This window comes from Archocentrus centrarchus, chromosome 16, assembly GCF_007364275.1.
Source record: "Archocentrus centrarchus isolate MPI-CPG fArcCen1 chromosome 16, fArcCen1, whole genome shotgun sequence".
In the NCBI taxonomy this organism is placed as follows: domain Eukaryota; kingdom Metazoa; phylum Chordata; class Actinopteri; order Cichliformes; family Cichlidae; genus Archocentrus; species Archocentrus centrarchus.
In genome coordinates, this window is record NC_044361.1 from 10481326 (window position 1) to 10500652 (window position 19327).

The 19327-nt window shown below is 42.3% G+C and overlaps 1 protein-coding gene across 1 annotated transcript in view; it reads right to left on the minus strand.

Moving 5' to 3' along the window:
• rims2a (regulating synaptic membrane exocytosis 2a) overlaps positions 1–19327 on the minus strand; it is a 139915-nt gene that overhangs the window by 32101 nt on the left and 88487 nt on the right. The window contains exons 19-23 of the mRNA XM_030750117.1: positions 19111–19179; positions 16734–16872; positions 13821–13937; positions 11014–11199; positions 9519–9625 (exon numbers count right to left, since the gene is read on the minus strand). Of these exons, the coding sequence (XP_030605977.1) occupies positions 9519–9625; positions 11014–11199; positions 13821–13937; positions 16734–16872; positions 19111–19179 (618 nt within the window). The remainder of the gene's footprint in view (positions 1–9518; positions 9626–11013; positions 11200–13820; positions 13938–16733; positions 16873–19110; positions 19180–19327) is intronic.

A 19327-nucleotide genomic window follows, 5' to 3' on the forward strand; every position in this document is an offset into this window, starting at 1 on the left:
GACTGCATGGGTGGACCGCACAGGTAAAGCAAAGGGACTTGTTCTCATTTGAGAAATAACATATTACGCCTTCAGTAAACAGCATCTTAATTTGCATCACATCTACAGTAGTATTTTGTTAACTAATGCTTTGTCAGCTAATAGTATTTCATTGAACTTTGTCAACTGATTGTAACTAAGTGTTTGTTACGATGGCTCTGTTTCGATGATCATTTGAAATGAAACAATATGAGGTTAAAATTGCAACTTTGAGCTTTACAGTGATTTGAGCATCTCAAGAGCACGATCAGCTCAGTAATGCAGGAGTTCCCATCCTTTTATACACAGCCTTGAAATTTTACTGGACAATCTATCACAATATATTGTGTTCTTGATCGGGGATAGATAACAGAAGGCAGGTGGCTTTCTCATGTTTGAAGCTGGAGACAGCAGACAGTTAGTTTAGCTTAGCATAAACAGGGTGACACATTTAACCAGGTAAAAAGTCCACTGACCAGAACCTCAGAGGCTAGACACTTAATAGGTTATACCTTTTGCTTTGGAGTGCAAAGAGACTTTACAAAAAAACTAAATCCTGTTACCAAATTTTAGGTGACTGGGCGACTATGTGTAAAAGTGAATGTTTGCTTTTTAACCTTACCATCATTGTTTCATTGCAAAGCAAATCTGTAGATCAAGATCATGAAAATCACACTCACTGAAATGTATGGTTTTGACTGCACTGCACTGCATCTATCCAGTACCTTAACAGCAACAAATTCTACTTAAAGAAGGCTAAAAAATCAATTTAGGGAAATGCAGAAAATCTGTATCCACAGGGAGAATAATCCAAAGAGGAACTTTGCTGTCATACTTGCGTACAAAGTTTTTTTTTTTTTTTTTATGTTGGTAGAAAATGTGCTGCAAAGAAACCATACTGGCGTGATCATGATCATGCTTCATGAATGATAAGCCCACACAGTCTGTCCGCAGCAAATATAAATGAGTAGATATGATAGAAGAAGCCAGAAGCATCATCTACAGAACAATTAAGAGAGCAACGGCACAAGAAAATGGATTCAAGCCAAACGGGAAAATAAAAGACGACTGAGATGAGGGGAGGCAGGGTGGGGGGAGGGCAAGCCAGGAAGATGTACAGAGAGAATTACAGTAGAGGAGGAAGAAGAGGAAGCTGAGACAGAAAAGGAGGAAGGTGCAGAAGAAGAAGGGACAGACCTGAGTTCGTCCAACTTGGTGAGTCCGTGTCTTCTGGGATCATATCACACAATGGACAGACACAGACAGAGGAGAGGAAGATGGATGTGAGAGGATGCACGAAGGGTAAGGGAGGGGACAGAGGAGGAGAGGAAGGATGGTGGGAGGGCGACGCCATCACAAGTATGCCAGGCTTGGAGGGTCAGAGTGTGGAGGAAGTAGACGGGAGGAGTTGGAAGGGAGGGAGGAAGGGGGACACGACACAACAACAGTACAACACAACAATGACAAAACAACAAGCACAGAACACACAAACAAAATCATAGAGTACACCAAGAACACACAAACTCCACCATGGGCACAGTGAGAAGTCAAAATAGAGCAAAAGGGTGCGAGGCCGGGAGAGGCTGAGGTAGAGGCCAAGAGTTTAGTTATTAGAAATCAGAGCGAGAGGGAAGGGGAGGTTCTGTGCTTTAAAGGAAGAAGAGCTGAAACAGGAAGAGATGTCAATGTACCAAACCAGATAGAAACTTGAGACCTCTTTGAAGGTTGGTGAGGAAAGGAGGAAGAGGAGGAGAGAGGGGAGAGGAGGTATAAGGAGAAGTGGATGTCACTTGAGCCTGCATGGGGCAACTGTGGGGAGACAGCCTGGAAAAATAACATAAATGAAAGGGGAAAAAAAACAAATAAAAAATAAAAACTGAAAGCACAGAGCAGCGAGCACACAAAAGAGAGACGACTACCTCACATGGTTTCACCAGGAAAAGTTCAAATGGGTGAAAACAGAGATATCACCTGAGTGCAAGAGATTTAAATACATACACAAGCAGGCGCTTAGGCACACGCAAGCATTAGCTACAAGATCTGAAAAGTTACGCAACAGCAACATCGACCGCCTGCTGTCAGGCATCTCTGTTGGTTCCAATATAATCATACTGTATTCATATACATATTTCACTCATCTCTGTATTATTCATATCCTTCCTTCTGCTCAGGCCCCCGAAATATTCTATTAAGAATATTTTATTAAATCTTCTTTTGTTTCCTCATCAGCAATCAAGACACTTCCACATATGTTTTGATCCTGTGTCAAGACAACCACTCGTGAACTGACCCGACCACAGGTTTAACATCGGTGTTCATTTTACCAACCTCCTCTCTCAGAGTCACGCTGACTCCTTTTATCCCCCAACCCTCCTGCCTAATCTCTATCCTGGAGTCTGAACCTGATAGATCAACACATGTGCGCGCGTGCACATACACACACACACACACACACACACACACACAGAATTTGCATTTAGCTCAATTAGCACTCACTTAGGTTGAATAATTAAGTGTCACATGAATAAAAAGACAATGTGAGACATCTGCCTCACTAGCTTTCATCTTTTTGTGGCAGCTCACATCACCACATTAGAGAGTCAAATGATAATCAAGCAATGACACCCCACTCCCCCACCCCCCAATTCCAGCTGCATCATGTAGGTCATCACGATGTGAGAGTGGTATATTAAAGGGCTAGAAACCAGAGCAAGTCAGTATGCAAAAGCCTCTGATGGTCTGTAGGTTAATACAGTGTGGTATCCCACCATATTTAATAGAACCGCCTGTGAACAGTGCATAGTTCAAAGATTATGGATGCCAAACAACTGAAGAGCTGATCCCTCTAAACAGATTCTGCACATGTTTAGGACACAGGACAAGACTTGATGTTTTCAAAAATTGCCTGCTGTCTTCAGTCCCTCAGATCCTAAGTCAGCAGACCAGCCAACAGGTTCCCAGACTGTAGAAGAGCTTGTTAAAATGAGTCACTTATTGACAGTAAATGTATTAAAAATAAAAGAAAAAAAAAGATGCTTCCAGACATTCAGTTTCCACATGTCCACACAGTAAACGCTAGCAGGGGTGAAGGTTGCTTTTGCAAGATTTGATTCCTGAAATGTTTTTTTTTAAAAAGATCTCAATCAGTTTTGTTGAGTGTTGTTGACAACACTAACAATCAAACAACAAAAACTGCAGAAATACAAACAAAAACAAACACACACGAAAATTGCAGTCCTGACGTTTATCCAGACAGGGTCCCATATTGTCTCTATATACCTCACATGTAAATGTTTAACATCTGGTCAGCAGAGAGGTCTGTACATCATCCATACACATAAAATAATCTAATGTTTTTATCACACTTAAAAAGGTAAACATAGTAAAAAAAAATAAAATAAAAAAAAAGAACAACACTGAGAAAACCCAGCTTTCTTCTTCCATACTGACACGCCTGTAAACGTATGAAGCCAATGGTTAAACTATGGCACACAACACAAAGTTAAAAGTCTAACCCAAACTTCCTTATATTTCTCCCTTTGTTCAGTTGCAAGCATGCCTTTGTTGATGGAACGTGTGCTTTTGGTGGTATACAGAGTAAATGACCAGTATGGGAAAATAGTGAACAGTACAGCCAGTGGTAGAGGGGGGTGTGACTGATTAAAACTCCACTGACTGGCCTCGAGCTCACTCCTAGTGTGAAAGAAATGGATGGGGAGAACTGAGGGAGTGTGAGGAAGGAAGAAAAAGGGAGGTGGAGCGCAACAGAGACAATGAGAGGAATTGAGTGCTGGTGAGTTTAAAAAGACACAGAGGCTGAAAAATTCAAATGACAAGGGATGGACTGAAAAAATAAGAGAGACTTACTGATGAACAGGGTTCATTACAGCTTGATCTCAGACTGCACCCTGCACACCCACTGAGAGAGCTGCCGGATTTTTAGCCCACAACAGCAGCAGACTTCATATTCCATCAGTCAAAAACTATGTCAGCAATTCAGAGCTTGTTACTGTGTCAGTAGAAGAGTGCATATGCTCATTAAATCAGAAGATATATACAGTAACTGCGTTTAGCATTGTTTAATATGCAGTGATGCTGCTGTCTAAAATGAATTATTTTATAGCCATAAATCAGATTCTGGTGTCAAAACTTATCAGCAAGTGGCATAACAAGTTAACATAAATGAGGCTTAATTTAAGGGAAGGTGAAGGCGTGTCACCATGGAAACAAGTTTAGCCAACACAGCAAACACAGCACTTCAAGATACTAAGGTGTCATCATCATAGCAACACATTTCATGCTACCTATACAACCATGGATAACAGGATCACATCAGATCTGACTCCATTAAAGTTACGAGTACAATGCTGCAAAAAAAGTATGAAATTTATGCAAATGCCATAAAATATGCACCGCTTTTTTTAAGACGCCAGAAAGTTACCAGAAAAACCTGAATTATTTTTTCCATAGAGTTTTAAAATATTGACCACATGATGCACTGCAATACCACACTCAGCAAAACGAGACTGAAAAACAGAAGGACGCCATCCAGAGGCTGACAAGGATCTACACACACACACACACACACACACACACACACACACACACACACACACAGACACACACACACACACACACAAAGACAAACACACACCAATCAAGCACAACATGATCACCACTGACTGATGAAGTGGATAACACTGATTACCTCTTCATCAGGGCACTTGTTAGTGGGTGGGATATATATATATTAGTGAACATTTTGTCCTCAAAGTTGATGTGTTAGAAGAAGAAAAAATGGGCAGCGTGAGGATCTGTACGAGTTTGATAAGGACCAAACTGCAATGGCTCGACTGGGTCAGAGCATCTCCAAAATTGCAGCTCTTGTGCGGTGTTCCTGGTCTGCAATGGTCAGTATCTATCAAAAGTGGTCCAAGGAAGGAACAGTGGTGAACCAGTGTCAGGGTCATGGGCAGCCAAGGCTCAGTGATGCAATTGGGGAGCGAAGGGTGGCCCGATCCAACAGAAGTTGATGCTGGTTCTGACAGAAAAGTGTCAGAATACACAGTGCATCACAGTTTGTTCTGTATGGGGCTGCATAGCTGCAGATCAGCCAAGGTGCCCATGCTGACCTCTGACCCACCGAAAGTGCCAACAATGGGCACATGACTATCAGAACAGGACCACAGCATTGTTGCAGACCATGTACACCATTTCATGGAAACAGTATTATCTGATGGCTGTGGCCTCTTTCAGCAGGATGATGCGCCCTGCCACAAAGCAAAAATGGCTCAGGAATGCACACCTTCAGGAGCCTAGTGGAGTCCATGCCACGATGGGTCATGGCTGTTTTGCCAACACAATATTAGGCAGGTGGTCATGTTATGCTTGATTAGTGTAAATATACATAAATACATAATTTTTCATTAGCTATTTCCCCATAGGTTACTTTGAACATCCAGTTTTCAGTAGAAGCTGTATATACATTATCCAGGTCTAATTTTTGTGAGGGTAGAATCCACGTGATGAAGAGTTCACACAAACTGTGAAGAGCAAAGTCAGCAATCCTTCATGGAAACAGCATTCTGTTAGAATACTGTGAATATTTCAGTGAGTGCATGACCAATAAACAGCTACAATGGATACTGTTTTATTTTTTTATTATTTATTATTTTTTTTATTTTTACAGACAAGTATGACGAGGCCTTTACTCAGGCCTTTACTCATGATGATTCACACTGATGCACTAACTGCACAGTCAATAGTCTACACTTTTCTCTTTGCTCTGGCCACACTTGTCTGGTTAAATGGGCTGATTACTGTTCATGGACTCATGTCAGACTTGCACCATGTCAGAGTGATGTTTGGCTTGAAAACAAGCAGAAATTCACACGCAAGCCGACCAACCAACCGACCAACCTGAGTCAGTGAGGGAAGGGTGAGGCTGTGTCCCTCCATCAGACAGAGAGCCATTCAGCCCTCGCTGCTGGTCCTCCCATGTCACTTCTAAAGCAAGACATACACATATGTACACGCACATATACACACACACACACACACACTGATTTTGACACTATTAGGTGATCTGCTTTTTGCACAGATCCTTTCCTGTTTATTCTGCTCTAAAAATACTTTTTAGTCTTCATCTTTTAATATATTGCATTATGAGCATTATGTGTATTATACTGCACACCAGTAATAGAAAGTTGGTGGAAGCATAAGTTAAAACAAACAAGAAAAAGACCTCCTTGCTACTTCAGCACTGAAATCAAGGACAGCTCCTTATCAAACATTATGAACTTTGCGCCATCTGCTGGCCAACAGAGGTAACAGTCTCTCAAACTCAAAAAGCCCACGATTGTACTCTGCAGTGCTGCAGTAAAAAGTAATGCACGGACAGCAGGAAATGTGGCACGCTATCCTAAAAATTAGTTTACTTAAGATATAATAATTATACCATTTTCATTACTGTTTTTGCACTAAACATAAGTTATGTGTGTCAGAGGCTGCCAGTCTTCAGGGAGTGCCTGAAAAGATGTGTATGTGCAAATGCTCAATAATCCATGTCTAATTGAAATGATTGGCAATTTCACAATGGAAATGGAGAGCTCTGTCTTTGTTAGGTGGAGCTGAGCAGAATTAATTAGTATTAAAGAAGAGGGCAGATTAGAGTTCTGAGGCCATGCTGGAGGCAGAGAAGGGCAGAAAAGCTAAACTTCCAATGACGGCACTCTGTATGCATTAACATCAGTGACACTACATACAAGTCTCTAGTTTGATCACGGCAAATTAAGTCAGAAGGAACAAACCATGCTTTGCGTGTGAGATGAAATGTCAGGAAAAGGAAGATTGAAATAAAACACTTTCTAAGAGTGCTACTCGGAGTAGCTCATCATCGAGAACCATAGCTGCTAATGAATGTCACAGAAAAACCAAGACAGCCCACACAGCAAAATCACACGATCGCACGGCTCAGAAGACTTGCCTTTCCTTCCATTTACCGGTGGGCCTTGGGGTTTTTCCTCACTGCCTGCTGCTAGTGCGGAGACAGATGGAGGTTCATGAAATGATGGAGCACTGAAACTTTATGCTGTATGTCGCAGCAATATCACAGCTCATTCCGCTTGGGTCCAGACACAGATGCACATATGCCCACAAATCTGCACGCGTGCACGCTCACACATACACACAGATGTCACAAGATCTGATGTGGACTACTAGTTTGCACAGAAAAAGCTATTACATAGAAATTATATGAGCTATTGGTTAATGATACTGCTCAGTGTGTAGTTGCCAAACATGGCTGTTTTATAATACACAGTTATATTATGAGTTGCAGCTATATTGATAATGCATCATACAACCTTCTTACCATCCATAGATTATCAATAACAAGCACTGATTAAAGACTTTTTAAAAACACAGTGTTTCCTGACATGAATATCCGCTGAGTCAATCGGCACTATAACTATGACAGTGTTGAGTAATAGCACCACACAGTCAAAGGACAGAAGCATGCCACATAAACAGATGGGAAAGTAGGAAGTGGAAACTGTGGGGAACTCCAATTTCTGCCAACAGTCTGGCCGCTCATTCAAGCCTGTGTTTGAATGTACTATATATCAGCATGTTACAGTACTGTACATTACTCTGGAGCAAAAAGCAAACTCCACACAGCCTCACTCCACGGCTCACATCCATGATATTTCATTTTTTAAAATCTTGTCACGACGAAAGAGGAAAAACACATTGCTTCAGAATACTGTTTCCTTAGTGATAAACACACCTGGACAATCATTTTGGGGTTCGGGCACCGCCTGCTCTTCCCCTGTTGCCACACATGAACAGATAATATACAGAACAGTTATGTATGTGCAAATATGAGGTATGACTAATAGGAGCGAGACAAAAAAGTGGCAGGTTTTATCAATATTCCAGCTTCTTAGTGTAATAATATGGATCCAATCTATAAAGGTCCACATGCTCACAAAGGCACACACACACAGATTTGCATTGCATAAGCTGAGAGTCACACAGCTCTGTGGGAGCCACAGTGCAAGGTCAGCTCAATACCTCCCCCCTCTGCTCATGCAGTGCCACTGTCCTAAAAGAAGGAGAAAGAAAACACAAAGAACAGAAGAAGGAGAGAGCAAGAGAGCAAGATAGGGGGGGGGGGGGGGGACATGTGAAAAGACAGAGTGGCTGTCAAAGAAAAAAAAGGTTGGGGCAGGTATGGAGAGGAAGAACAAATAAAGGTGGCACAAAGGAGCGATGGAGAGGTCCAGACAGGCTGAGGGCTTTTGAGTGATAAAAAGATGGCAAAGATACAAAATGAGGGTGTGACTGAGAGAGAGAGAGAGAGAGAGAGAGAGAGCAAAGGAGAGAGAGAGAGCAGGGCTGGCTGGCAGCTGTACAGAAGACAGGGAAAGCCCTCGTGGATTCTGACAGTGATAAAAGGGTTGTGTGAATACTTTGACAAGTTCACCAGAACTGCATGAGCTTCTTCTCTCTAGATTTATCTCAGTCATTCCCCACAGTCACCGCAAAGCTAGAACAATCCTTTTATGGCATCTAATTCAAAGACACGTGTAAAGTAATCATTGCTTTCATCACAGTGCTTCATATCATCGCAACAAGTCATTACAGCAACACGTAACATTTGCTCGAGGAGTGCTGAGGAACACTGAGGACTCCAAGTATCTCAATACAATGTGAACAAATTCAAACTTTGCTGTAAAGTGTGGAATTTAGGATGGAATAGCATTATATTAGCTTTAGGTGAAGTATCTCAGCAATCCAAATCATTCAAAAATATATATTACTTGCAGGCAGCTAACAACAATATCTGGTCTGTAACTCAAAGCAAAAGAACAGCAAGGCCACATTTCAACACAACACTAATACAATCAATAGGATCAAGGCACCACGATGGCACAGGACATTTTAACTGTACGTTAAACACAACTGCAACGGGAGGGGGGGAGGACTCAGGACTTAGCCTCCACCGAACCGAGCTGCCCGCCTGTTGCAGACAGGGTTTTGGCTTTCAGAGTAAGGTGCAGCTCAAGCGGCACTCCCAGTCTGAAAGAGTAAACCCGCACATTCAGGTACAGACCTTCACAAGGCTCTGTTCCTTCGTCTCCATCTTCTGAGAGAGAAATGGAAAAGGAACCGAGCAGAGATGTTATGGATGGAAGGCCAAAGGAAAAAACCCATGAAACATAAAGCAATGAAAAATCCTTGTACTTATGATAAGATCTACAGCTTCTACTGAACCATTCCATCGGCAAATAACAATCCTTCCTCTTTCAGTGTAAGAGTCAGCCACTGTTATAAAACCAAAGCTCCTCCTGTGACCCACATATTTGGATGATAAAAGAGAAACTGTATCACTTTAAAATGCTGAACACCATATGGATGCTCAGTATACATTTAATTAAGCCTCTTCACAGACAATAAGCCTATAATTCAAATAAAAAACAAACATCGAGGCGACTTACTTCTGTCTTTGCCCGTGGGCGGAAGCTGTGGGAGTTGGCGACCTCGTCTGCTGGACACGGGGGTGCTTGTGGGACTAGTCTGGACGGATCCACTACGAGGATGTGCCCTATATGACAAAAGGTAGTGGGCACTGGCGTGAGACATAACCTAGAACAAGAGGTTGGGGTAGGTGTTGCACTGACGTTACAGTTTAACAACAGCCAAGGAATTTTCAAAAACGAGAAAAGTGTACATTTGATCAGAGACAAGCAACACAAAAAATAAAGCTATGTACTTTAATAGATATCCACTACATGATTTATTGTAGTTATCTAGGGTCGTTCAGTCATTTACAATATATGTAAGGTCACATGTAATTTAGTTTTGAGGTAAGTCACTGCCAGGCACGGTGGGAATCAGAAAATATACAAATGAGCGATCACTGTCAACTTTATCTCCAAATACAAAACCAATGCACACAGCAATGATGTTTGGCACATGGCATGGAAGTGGAGGGATACATCGACTGTAGGGAACTGAGCTGCAATAAAAGATGCCAGGTGTGAATCGCATGTAAAGTCGACTCATCAAGCTGCAGGGAGAGAAGAGTTCAATGCAGAAACAGCAGACCAGTGCGACCATGCGTTCAGACTGTCCCCACAGGCTTCAACTCAAAAACAAAAGAAGGAGGGAAAAAAAAAAAGAAAAGAATGCCATCCGAGGATAAACGGCATCAGCTGATGTTAGTAATGAAATCAAAGTAAAATGTCGGCCCATCACTGCTATACTCACACAAGCGTATGAGCAGTGTGTTCCAAATAAAAAGGAGTCAGCAAGCTATCTACGGTGTCAGGATTGTCGTGCCTGGGATATGTGTAAAGAAAACACAGCACATCCACTGGTGCTTTTGGAGACAGAACAGAAAGTGGCCAGGTGGGTGGTTGGGTAGTTGTGAGGGTGGAGGGTGGGGGGGTCAGTGGAGTGAGGTGAGCTGAGGTGAGCTGAGGTGAGCTGAGGTGAGGTGAGGCAGGGTAGCAGGGTATTGGGAAGGTGGGAGGTAGGTGAGTGTGATGTGGTTCTTTTGGTTCATTCTGGGAGTTAGTTAGGCTCAGGGTGGGTGGGAGCTCATGGGACAGGGTCTGTAAAGGTTTTAGCTGTACAAACATTTAAAAGAGGTAGAGCATCTCTGGAGGCAGAAATATTCTTAGAGGCTGATTTAAAGTTCAGTTTGGGAGTAACGCCGACTAACTAACCCTAGTTGTAAAACCTCGGTGCATGCTGCACATCCCCTGTTAAAAGCACACTATTAGCTTTGATGTATTAATTGTGCTTTACTACAGTAAAGTTAATTAGCAAAAAACAAATTGATTGGACCGCTTATTGATGGTTAAATCTTCTGGTGAAATGATTTCTCCCTCCAGTGTGGCTATGCTTCTGGGAAACGAGTGTACAACTAAAACTACTGTCTGCTTCTATGCTAGGTTGGTTAGCTCTGATCTCTGATCCGGGTCACACCTCGTCAAGGCAGGTGAGGGGGGGGCGGACCTCCCAGATGGCAGAGAAGGCATGGACCTCATGAGCGAAGAGTCGTGGGGGCGTTCAGTGGAGCGCGAGCGGGATGTGGGGCGCTCTATAGTGGGTCGTTGGTCTGCAGAGCGGGACCTGCTGTGATACTCGTGTCTATCCATGGCTCCGTGGCTCCTACAGAGGTTGTTGAGAGACAGGCAGGCACTCAGTGGGTCTCCAGCAGGGCAGGGACAGTACACTGGCAGGGAGGACAGTATGGAGGGCAAAGACATTTTCTGCACCCTCAAAATTCCAAAGGATCATGTGGAATCGTGTATTTGGTATAATCCCCTTACTATCAGCAGCATATATGCTTCTCAGGAGCTGACTGGGTGCTATGTCAAGTGTGCCTAACTTAAGTAATGATAGAGTGAGATGATTCATAAATTTTATAAAACAGTAGATATATTGTTTTTTACTCTCCATGAGTAGCTGAATTATTTCATTTTAAGGGTAGACAACATGGGACTGTGCTACTGTAGGTGGATCCAGTGCGCTTTGCGGTCCTTGGTGGAACCAGTGAATTAACTGTGAAGTCCTCAGGATGTGTGCAGTGAACAGGGACTATGTGCTGTCTCTCTGTACGTGATAGGTGAGCATTCTGTTCGAGGCAGAGTGACATGTGAAGACAGAACAGGACTGCATTTGGCTTATTTTGTCTGTTCTATTCTTTAAAAAAAAAAAAAAAAAAAAAAACACCGAGGCAAAGGTACTTTTGGCACAGTAAGAATGAAGGCAAATTTGGATGATCTGAAGAGCTGTAGGGGGAAAAAAAACAGGTGAGGTTTCTCAGCGAGGAAAATTATTGACAGTGCACAGAGAGAAACAAAAAAAGCAAAATGATATTTTTGTACAGAATAAATTCACATATCAAAACAAGGAAGCAAATAGGCACCTCAGTCTTGAGAAGCGGGGGGAGATTTTCAAGCATGCTGTTTGGTTACACCTTAAATAATAATGATTCACAGTTTTCATATTTCACAGAAGAAAAAGCATTGAAATGAACCATTGCAAACAGCGTTTGCTAAAATACAGGGAAATATTGGTAGGTGAACACTATAGATGTGTGGGAAGTTCTTCAAGTAAGGCTAAATGACACCAAAGATCAACCTGGGTCACAATGTTTGTTGAGAATCAGAAGAACAAATACATTATAGCAATTTATTTTTTTATTTCATCATATTAGTCCATTCTGTTTTGGCCTTTTAGTGTCTGTAGCCTGTTGCAGTATGAAAAATTGTCCAGTAGAGGAGATGTCCTAGACAAAGACTTCTACAATCTTTACCTACAGTCATTTACTGTCGTTGTCAATATCATCATTATCGAGTCCCTTTCATTAGATTGTTAAAGCCAAGAATTTATGAGTAATCTGGAGCTTATGTCTGTTACAAATCAAACATCTTATTATGTGTAAATGAACTGACACAACTGTAACACACAAACAGATCTGCTCACTAGATTCTCATAGCAAAATCCAGAATATTTGTTTTCTCAGTTTGGGAAAGTTGCCGTATTAATTCTTATGTGCTCCATACAGGCTTTGTCCTGCTTTAAGTACACTCTGAAGGGATGCACTTAAACTACAGAACCATGAAAAACCTTTTCTGCAGGCAAATCACCCAAAACTAAGACATTTGCCAAAAGGCTCAAACTCCACTAATGCTCTCTGTTGATAGACCCTTTGCTTATCCAAGTGGCTTTTGTGCCTGTGTTCTGCCCTCATTTCCTTTCAGGTCTTACTCCGCCTGGATCCAGACAGAAACAAACTACACGAAGAGTTGAGGGAAATCTACTGTAGTCCTCTGTGGATAACTCTAAGATGATGGCTACTTTTCCTTTTGCTGTCAGTTTAGACAAAAGGAAAGGCACAGAAAAATTGATGGACAGCTCTTATTAATGGGCATCTAGGTTATAGGCTGAGCCTGAAGTCGGGCCAAGCCAGGCCTTAGGGAAACTTTGTGACAGTTTTATAAAGTCAGTCAGGCTCTTGGGCCGAGTTCTGAAGACTCATCAATTTTTTTTCCTCCTGGAGAGGAGAGAAGTAGCATGAACGTCACGTTATTCCCAACTGGAAGCCAGATGGCAGCAGGCAAAAGATTGAAGTCATTTACAGCATTTCTCTGGAGAAGGTTGACATGAGTTCTTTATTTTTATTGGTGCGCCAGGGCACCAGTACGGGTCGGGTATTGATGGGTGTCAGCAGGCCTTTCTATGGGTGCTTAAAACAGCCCAACAATCCATTCTGACCATATACAAGAAGCCAAAGGGCAGACACAGAATTTAGTAAGTCACTGCGCAGCCCAGAGCATCAACGGTGCCACTGTATGGATGATTGCAAGTGCAACTGTCAATAGCATGTTTTTTAAAACAAAAAACAAAAAGACAACATCAATAATAACAAACACCACTGGTCAATATACGGCTGTTGGCATAATGTGTATGGGTACACAATGACATCAACAAAGACATAGTTAAGTGCTAGCCAGCACTTTACTCCATGACCAGTTTACATACAGCCGACATCAGCAACACAAATAGCTCTGAGCTTGATTGCACAGAGGCAGTTGTGTACCATTGCTGTACGGCTACACAACCTCAGAGCTGTGATGACTCCTTAACAAAAACCGATATCAAACAGGATATCATTTTCTGTCATCACGTGCATGATCACGGATAAATTAAAGACGGACGAAGAACAACTTCAGGAGACCACAAGATGGTGGATGCACAGACGCAGCAGCGGTGCATGTCAATACCTCTCGTAGTCATAGTCGGAGGAGTAGGCGCCCTCTGAATAGGCACGGGTCATCCTAGTGGAACGCAGTAACCTGACTGCTTCTTCTCGGCAGATCGGATACACACGATGGTTGCGGCTGCCGAGAAAATATCACAACTGGTCAGCGTTCAGTTTGTATTTTTTATTTTTTTCACTACATGGGGACTGAACATGAAAAAGAAGCTGGAATTCAGATCTAAACACTGAATGCTGATACAAACTACACTGACACGCCGAACGTGCCCACGTGACTGCAGGAGAAACCACCTCTGCTGGACAAAACTTCACAACACTCATCCATTTAGAGTACGGCCACAGGCGCTCTTTTAGTGGAACTTTTCCAACACTTACGCACATGATTTATTAGCAGATAAAAATGTTTATTTGATAATGAGATGGTGAAAGACAGCAATGCTGATACTGGATACTGGATTAAGTGTATGGCCAGTTATCTAATCAACACAATGCACCATGGGAAAGTTAACAGTTGTGTATATATTTAATCTTTGGCAGAAGAAATATATACTTTTACAACACACACACACACACACACACACACACACACACACACACACACACACACACACACACACACACACACAAGCGTATAAACACAAAACACTTATGGCACTGACACTGGACAGGTCAACTGAAGTGATTTACACACCAACTCCACAAACCCATGTGACTTTTTCAAGCACTGCACCTGGTGTAGTGCATACTATGAGCGTCTGCAGCTAGGGGGAAACATGCCTCAGTGTCAGTGCCATGTCTTCAACACCCTAATGGAAGCGTTCCTCGAAAAACAACCCAAAAAATAAAGCAGAAATACAATAGGCTTGTGGGTTGGTGCACGGGAGGGGGCTGGCTGGAAACTGGAGTAACAGAGGAGGGGCTTCATGCAAGCTCAGGTAAAAGTCTACCTTGGGTCCTTCTGAGGATCATCAATAGGCTGAGTATGTCTGGTTCGAGGTAGGGTGAGAAAATGGCTGCAACCACATGGAAGGAGAGACGACAGAGATGGTGAAGAGATGGTGAAGAGAAAGAAGAGAACGAGGAAAAGAAAGAAAGACAGTGGACCGGAGACAAAAATCATAGGCAGACAGATGGAAGGGTGAGGAAACCGAGGGGGAGAGAGGGAAAGATTTCACAAAGAAACAGATTGCAAACGTGAGAACGCTCACAGGATAGGTTGATGTGAATGATTCAAAGAGGAAAAACTGGCGAGGAAGATGAGAGGTGAGAGGGAGCTGAGAAATCGGACAGCGAGGAGACGACTTCCTCGGCTTTAGCACACAGATGGATAAAAGTGGTGGACAGAACACACCAGAAGCGTTCACGGAGGAAGAACAACAACAGCACAGTCCAGACACCTAAACCTGCCACTTCTGCTGGATGATTAAACTACTTTGGACCATTTCATAGCTCAAGAGTTTTTCTTTTACATCCATAATTTCAAAAAAAAAGTAGGAAAATGCAGTAACATTGTTGAAAACACACAGACACACACACACACACACAGATAGACAAGCCTCACAGGAAGCTATGAAAATTTGAGAGGAGATTTTTTTTTTTTTAATATTATAGGACACCTGGGGCAATGCCAAATTCTCTGTGACATTTTCAACTGTTTTCAATAAATAACTGCAAGCTGTTAATTGAAGCAGCTGAAATACACTCAAGTGAGCACCATCCCAGACAATTTAGATAAGTGCATTTTCTGCATCTGACACTGATTTAGGTCCAGCTTCAGAAATATCAAATAAAGTTAATTGGGGTGGGGGACCAGACAGTGCCAAGGCTGCAATTGGACCCTTGGAGCAACATTTTCCAAACTTCACAGAAAATAAGTGCTAACGGAAGATAACTGAACACTTCCCCTTGATCACCTCTTCCATAAAGATAGTGAAATACAATTCATGTAAATCCTATACAGTGTACTCAGCATTGGCAACATTTTTGGCTTTGAATGTTTCCTGCATAATTTCAGTCACCTGATTCCAAGATGCGCACTTCTCTTTAAGCAGTGCAGCAACCAAGGCTGTGACTTTATTTTAAACTATAAGAATGATCCTTTGCAATCGGATATTTCCTTTGTTTCTTTAGCTTCACATTTTTCTTTGGAAGTAAGGAGTAGATGGAGGTTGAGGAAGCAAGTCTGAAGATATGGGGAATCCACGCCGCTGTATCAGCAGGACACGAGAAAGCCGCCTTTTAAAAGCTGGCGCATTAGATTCAAGACGAAAACACAAACAAGAAGAGTTTAAGGGAAACAGCACCATGCTGAAGAGTATGCGCACACAAACAGCTCACTGCGTATCTACTCATCAGCCCACACTTGTGCTGGTCAGCATTTATACGTGCATGCTTAAATATGTGCATGCATGTGCTGCACACAAGTGTAAGCTGTAGTGTGTAGGTGTACCTGTCAGGTGTGTAGTTGTCTTCGGACAGACTGTGATGCTCCACTCTAGTAGAGGAGCTGTACTGAGAAGGCCTAAGGTCAAAGGCTGGGTCCAGACTTCTGCTGTGTGACAGAAGTGGACTGATCACCCCTCATGTACACCACATACTGCCCCCTACTGTTTAAGAGGCACATGGCCTCGTGTTTAACTGAGGCCATGAGAGGAAACACAAGAAATGCTACAGACTACACAGGGGTGATGGGGCATTTTGAAGTTAAGTATAGCAGCATATAATGCTACAGCCAAATAGGTGGTTAATTTCAAAGTAACATGACACAGCATCCATTTCACGTGAACTACTAAAGCCTGTGGAATTTTTGTGGATTCCCAAGCAAGGAACACAAAACTATGATGTAAAATACATCACAATCATAATAATAACCTCCCAAAAACTACATGTCAGGCACTGGCACTGAGCAACTGGTTACCTGGAGGGTGGGGGTACGCTGGGAGAGCGCGACCGCACCCGGTTTATGTCAGCTGACCGAGAGCAGTGGTTAGACGACATGACCTGTTCGGGGACCGACAATGTGGAGCTCTGGAAGTCTCTGCCATTTGGCCGGTAATCTGTGAAAACAACAATGAGTAAAGAGAGGTGGGGGTGGAGAGGACAGAAAAGAGAGGGTGCTGGGTTATTTAAATGGTTTCTAACAACACTGCAGATGCTACTCATGTGCTTAGAATCAGTGCGGATTCCTTTCCTATTTGAGATATAACTAAATATGTTTAATGAACAATAATGAAAGCTACTGCTTCAGATTTAGTTTGAGCACAGTCTATAATAATGTAGAGGAAAGAGACCAAACTTTTGTAAAACTTTCTAAAGCTAAAAGCCGTTCTGCACAGGTGATAGACTCTCTCATTTTTGATATGCTGAGTCCATATCTTCCAGAAAATGAGGACTAGGTTTCAATCTGCTGTGTTAACACTGCATTAAACATGAAAATAGCCTTTCAAAAATCAGAAACATTATAATGAATTTTCACTGCTAGACTGATTAGTCCACTGAACTTGAAAGAGTTCATTAACCAATAATCAGACATGGCTAGGAGCCACGGTTAAGGTCAATGATTAGCACTTTTAATGCTGATTGATATTCAATAGAGTGTATAGAAGATTTAAATGAGTTAAAGAAAAGCGTGATTCCAAAGTTGGGAGAGACGGAAAGGTAGGAAGAAACGTTGACCTTAACTTTAAGGAAATGGCGTGTTAATTGTGTAAGATTTCCTTTTGTGTGTAGTATATGGAATAAAAATATTTCTTTAAATATGTCAAGCTAAATGACCCATACTGATTAAAAACCGGGTGCAAAATTGCGAGTAGTACACTGTCATATACTGTACTCCTACCGTTCTTCTAGTGATATTAACAAACACAAGCTACAAACAGCTCACAGTGTCTTCACTCCATTATGATGTAAATTAGATTTTAAAAGGAAAACATTTGTCATTCCTTAAAAGACGCTTCCTGCAGCAGAACAATCCACTTCCACGCAGAGCCAAATTAAATCTATTCTTCCTCCTGACACGTTGCAGCGAGAAGATCCTTTGTTGACAATTAATAGGTTTTAACAAGAACTGGCTGCATTGGTGCCGAAACAGGCAGAAGAGGGTTAAAGCAACATTAAATGTGTTGCACAGGTGTTAAAAAATGAAGAAAACCTTTTATTAAAGTCTTAAACGTGTTCAGTTGTAAAGTCCATTTGTCTTCTGACAAAGTAGCTACCAGTGTGCGCTGCTGTACTGCCTGCACTGGGCCATTAAAATCCTGGCAGTTTGTGTTCGGTGAAATAAAACACACCAAGAAAAGTTTTTCTTCTCCATTTGAACTGTGAAAGCAAATCACGGCAAAAAGCGCAGGATGAGCCGTGGCGGAGCCTGAGCAAGAGGAGGATTTGGTGAGGGGGTATTCCCTTCCCTGTGAAGGAAGTGAGGAGGGGGGCTGCCGTTGCGAGGCAGTGAGGGGCTGATGAGAATATTAAAGAGGCTAGAGGAGGATTTCCCTCAGCTACTGTATCACCAGCAGGCCCGGTCTGAATGTCTGTCTGTGTGACAGGCAGTTTGCTACAGTAACTGTCTGTCCTCCGCCCTGTTTTCTCATGTTACTCCCCTCACTTCTTCTCTGCGGTGGGAGCTGTGAAACATCGTAACATGTGAAACAAACACTGCATGCAGCTGTTTCCATCATGCAATTAAGCTTCGTTGCAAAAAAAAAAAAAAATAAAAAAATTATTTTTCTTTCTGTGAAAAGTGAGAAGGAGAGATAATATTTATAGAAAGACAGATATATGGTGCCCTCAAACGCTACCTTGTGCTTAAAATTTAAGCCCTTGCTGTCTCTTTTAAGCATCACTTTCTTCACTGTTAATATTTTATGTGGGCAAATTTCAATTAATTCTCAGTCTGTTTTTTTTTTTTTTCCCTCTTCAGTCTTATTCTCTCTGGCTGGTAGCAGCTCTGCCTCTGCTTTTCTGATGCAGCGTGGGCGTGCTGCTGAAGCCTCAGCAAGAACAGCAGAACAGCACCTAGCAGTGCAGAGGCAGACAAAAAGCTCACTGCTCCCTCACTGTGCTGCTGCTGCTGCTGCTGCTGCTGCTACTGCTGTTGCTGATGGGCTGCAGCATTTTACCCCAATACTGTGAGATTATAGTGACGTGTGTAAGCATCTTCCTGGTGGCAACATGAATGAGGTTAGCCTAAGTTCAGTATTAAAATTATAATACAGCTTTGGTGAAACAACATGGATTCGGTTCACGTACGTGGCACACAGATGGCATATTAATATGACCTTAGCACTATTTATTACCTGTTATTACCCCAACGCCATCTTCACAGTCATAGTCTGAGATCTCACTGTCACTTATCCTCTGGGATCCTTTGACAGAAAGAAACAGGAAAGAGACAAAGAGGAGATAGAGAGGCCACTTTCATTCCCTTTTTCATTTATTTAGATTTTTTTTTAATAATAAGTCACCGTGCCCTGATGTAATCCTCACTGGTTAAAGTGAATGCCCAAACTAAAA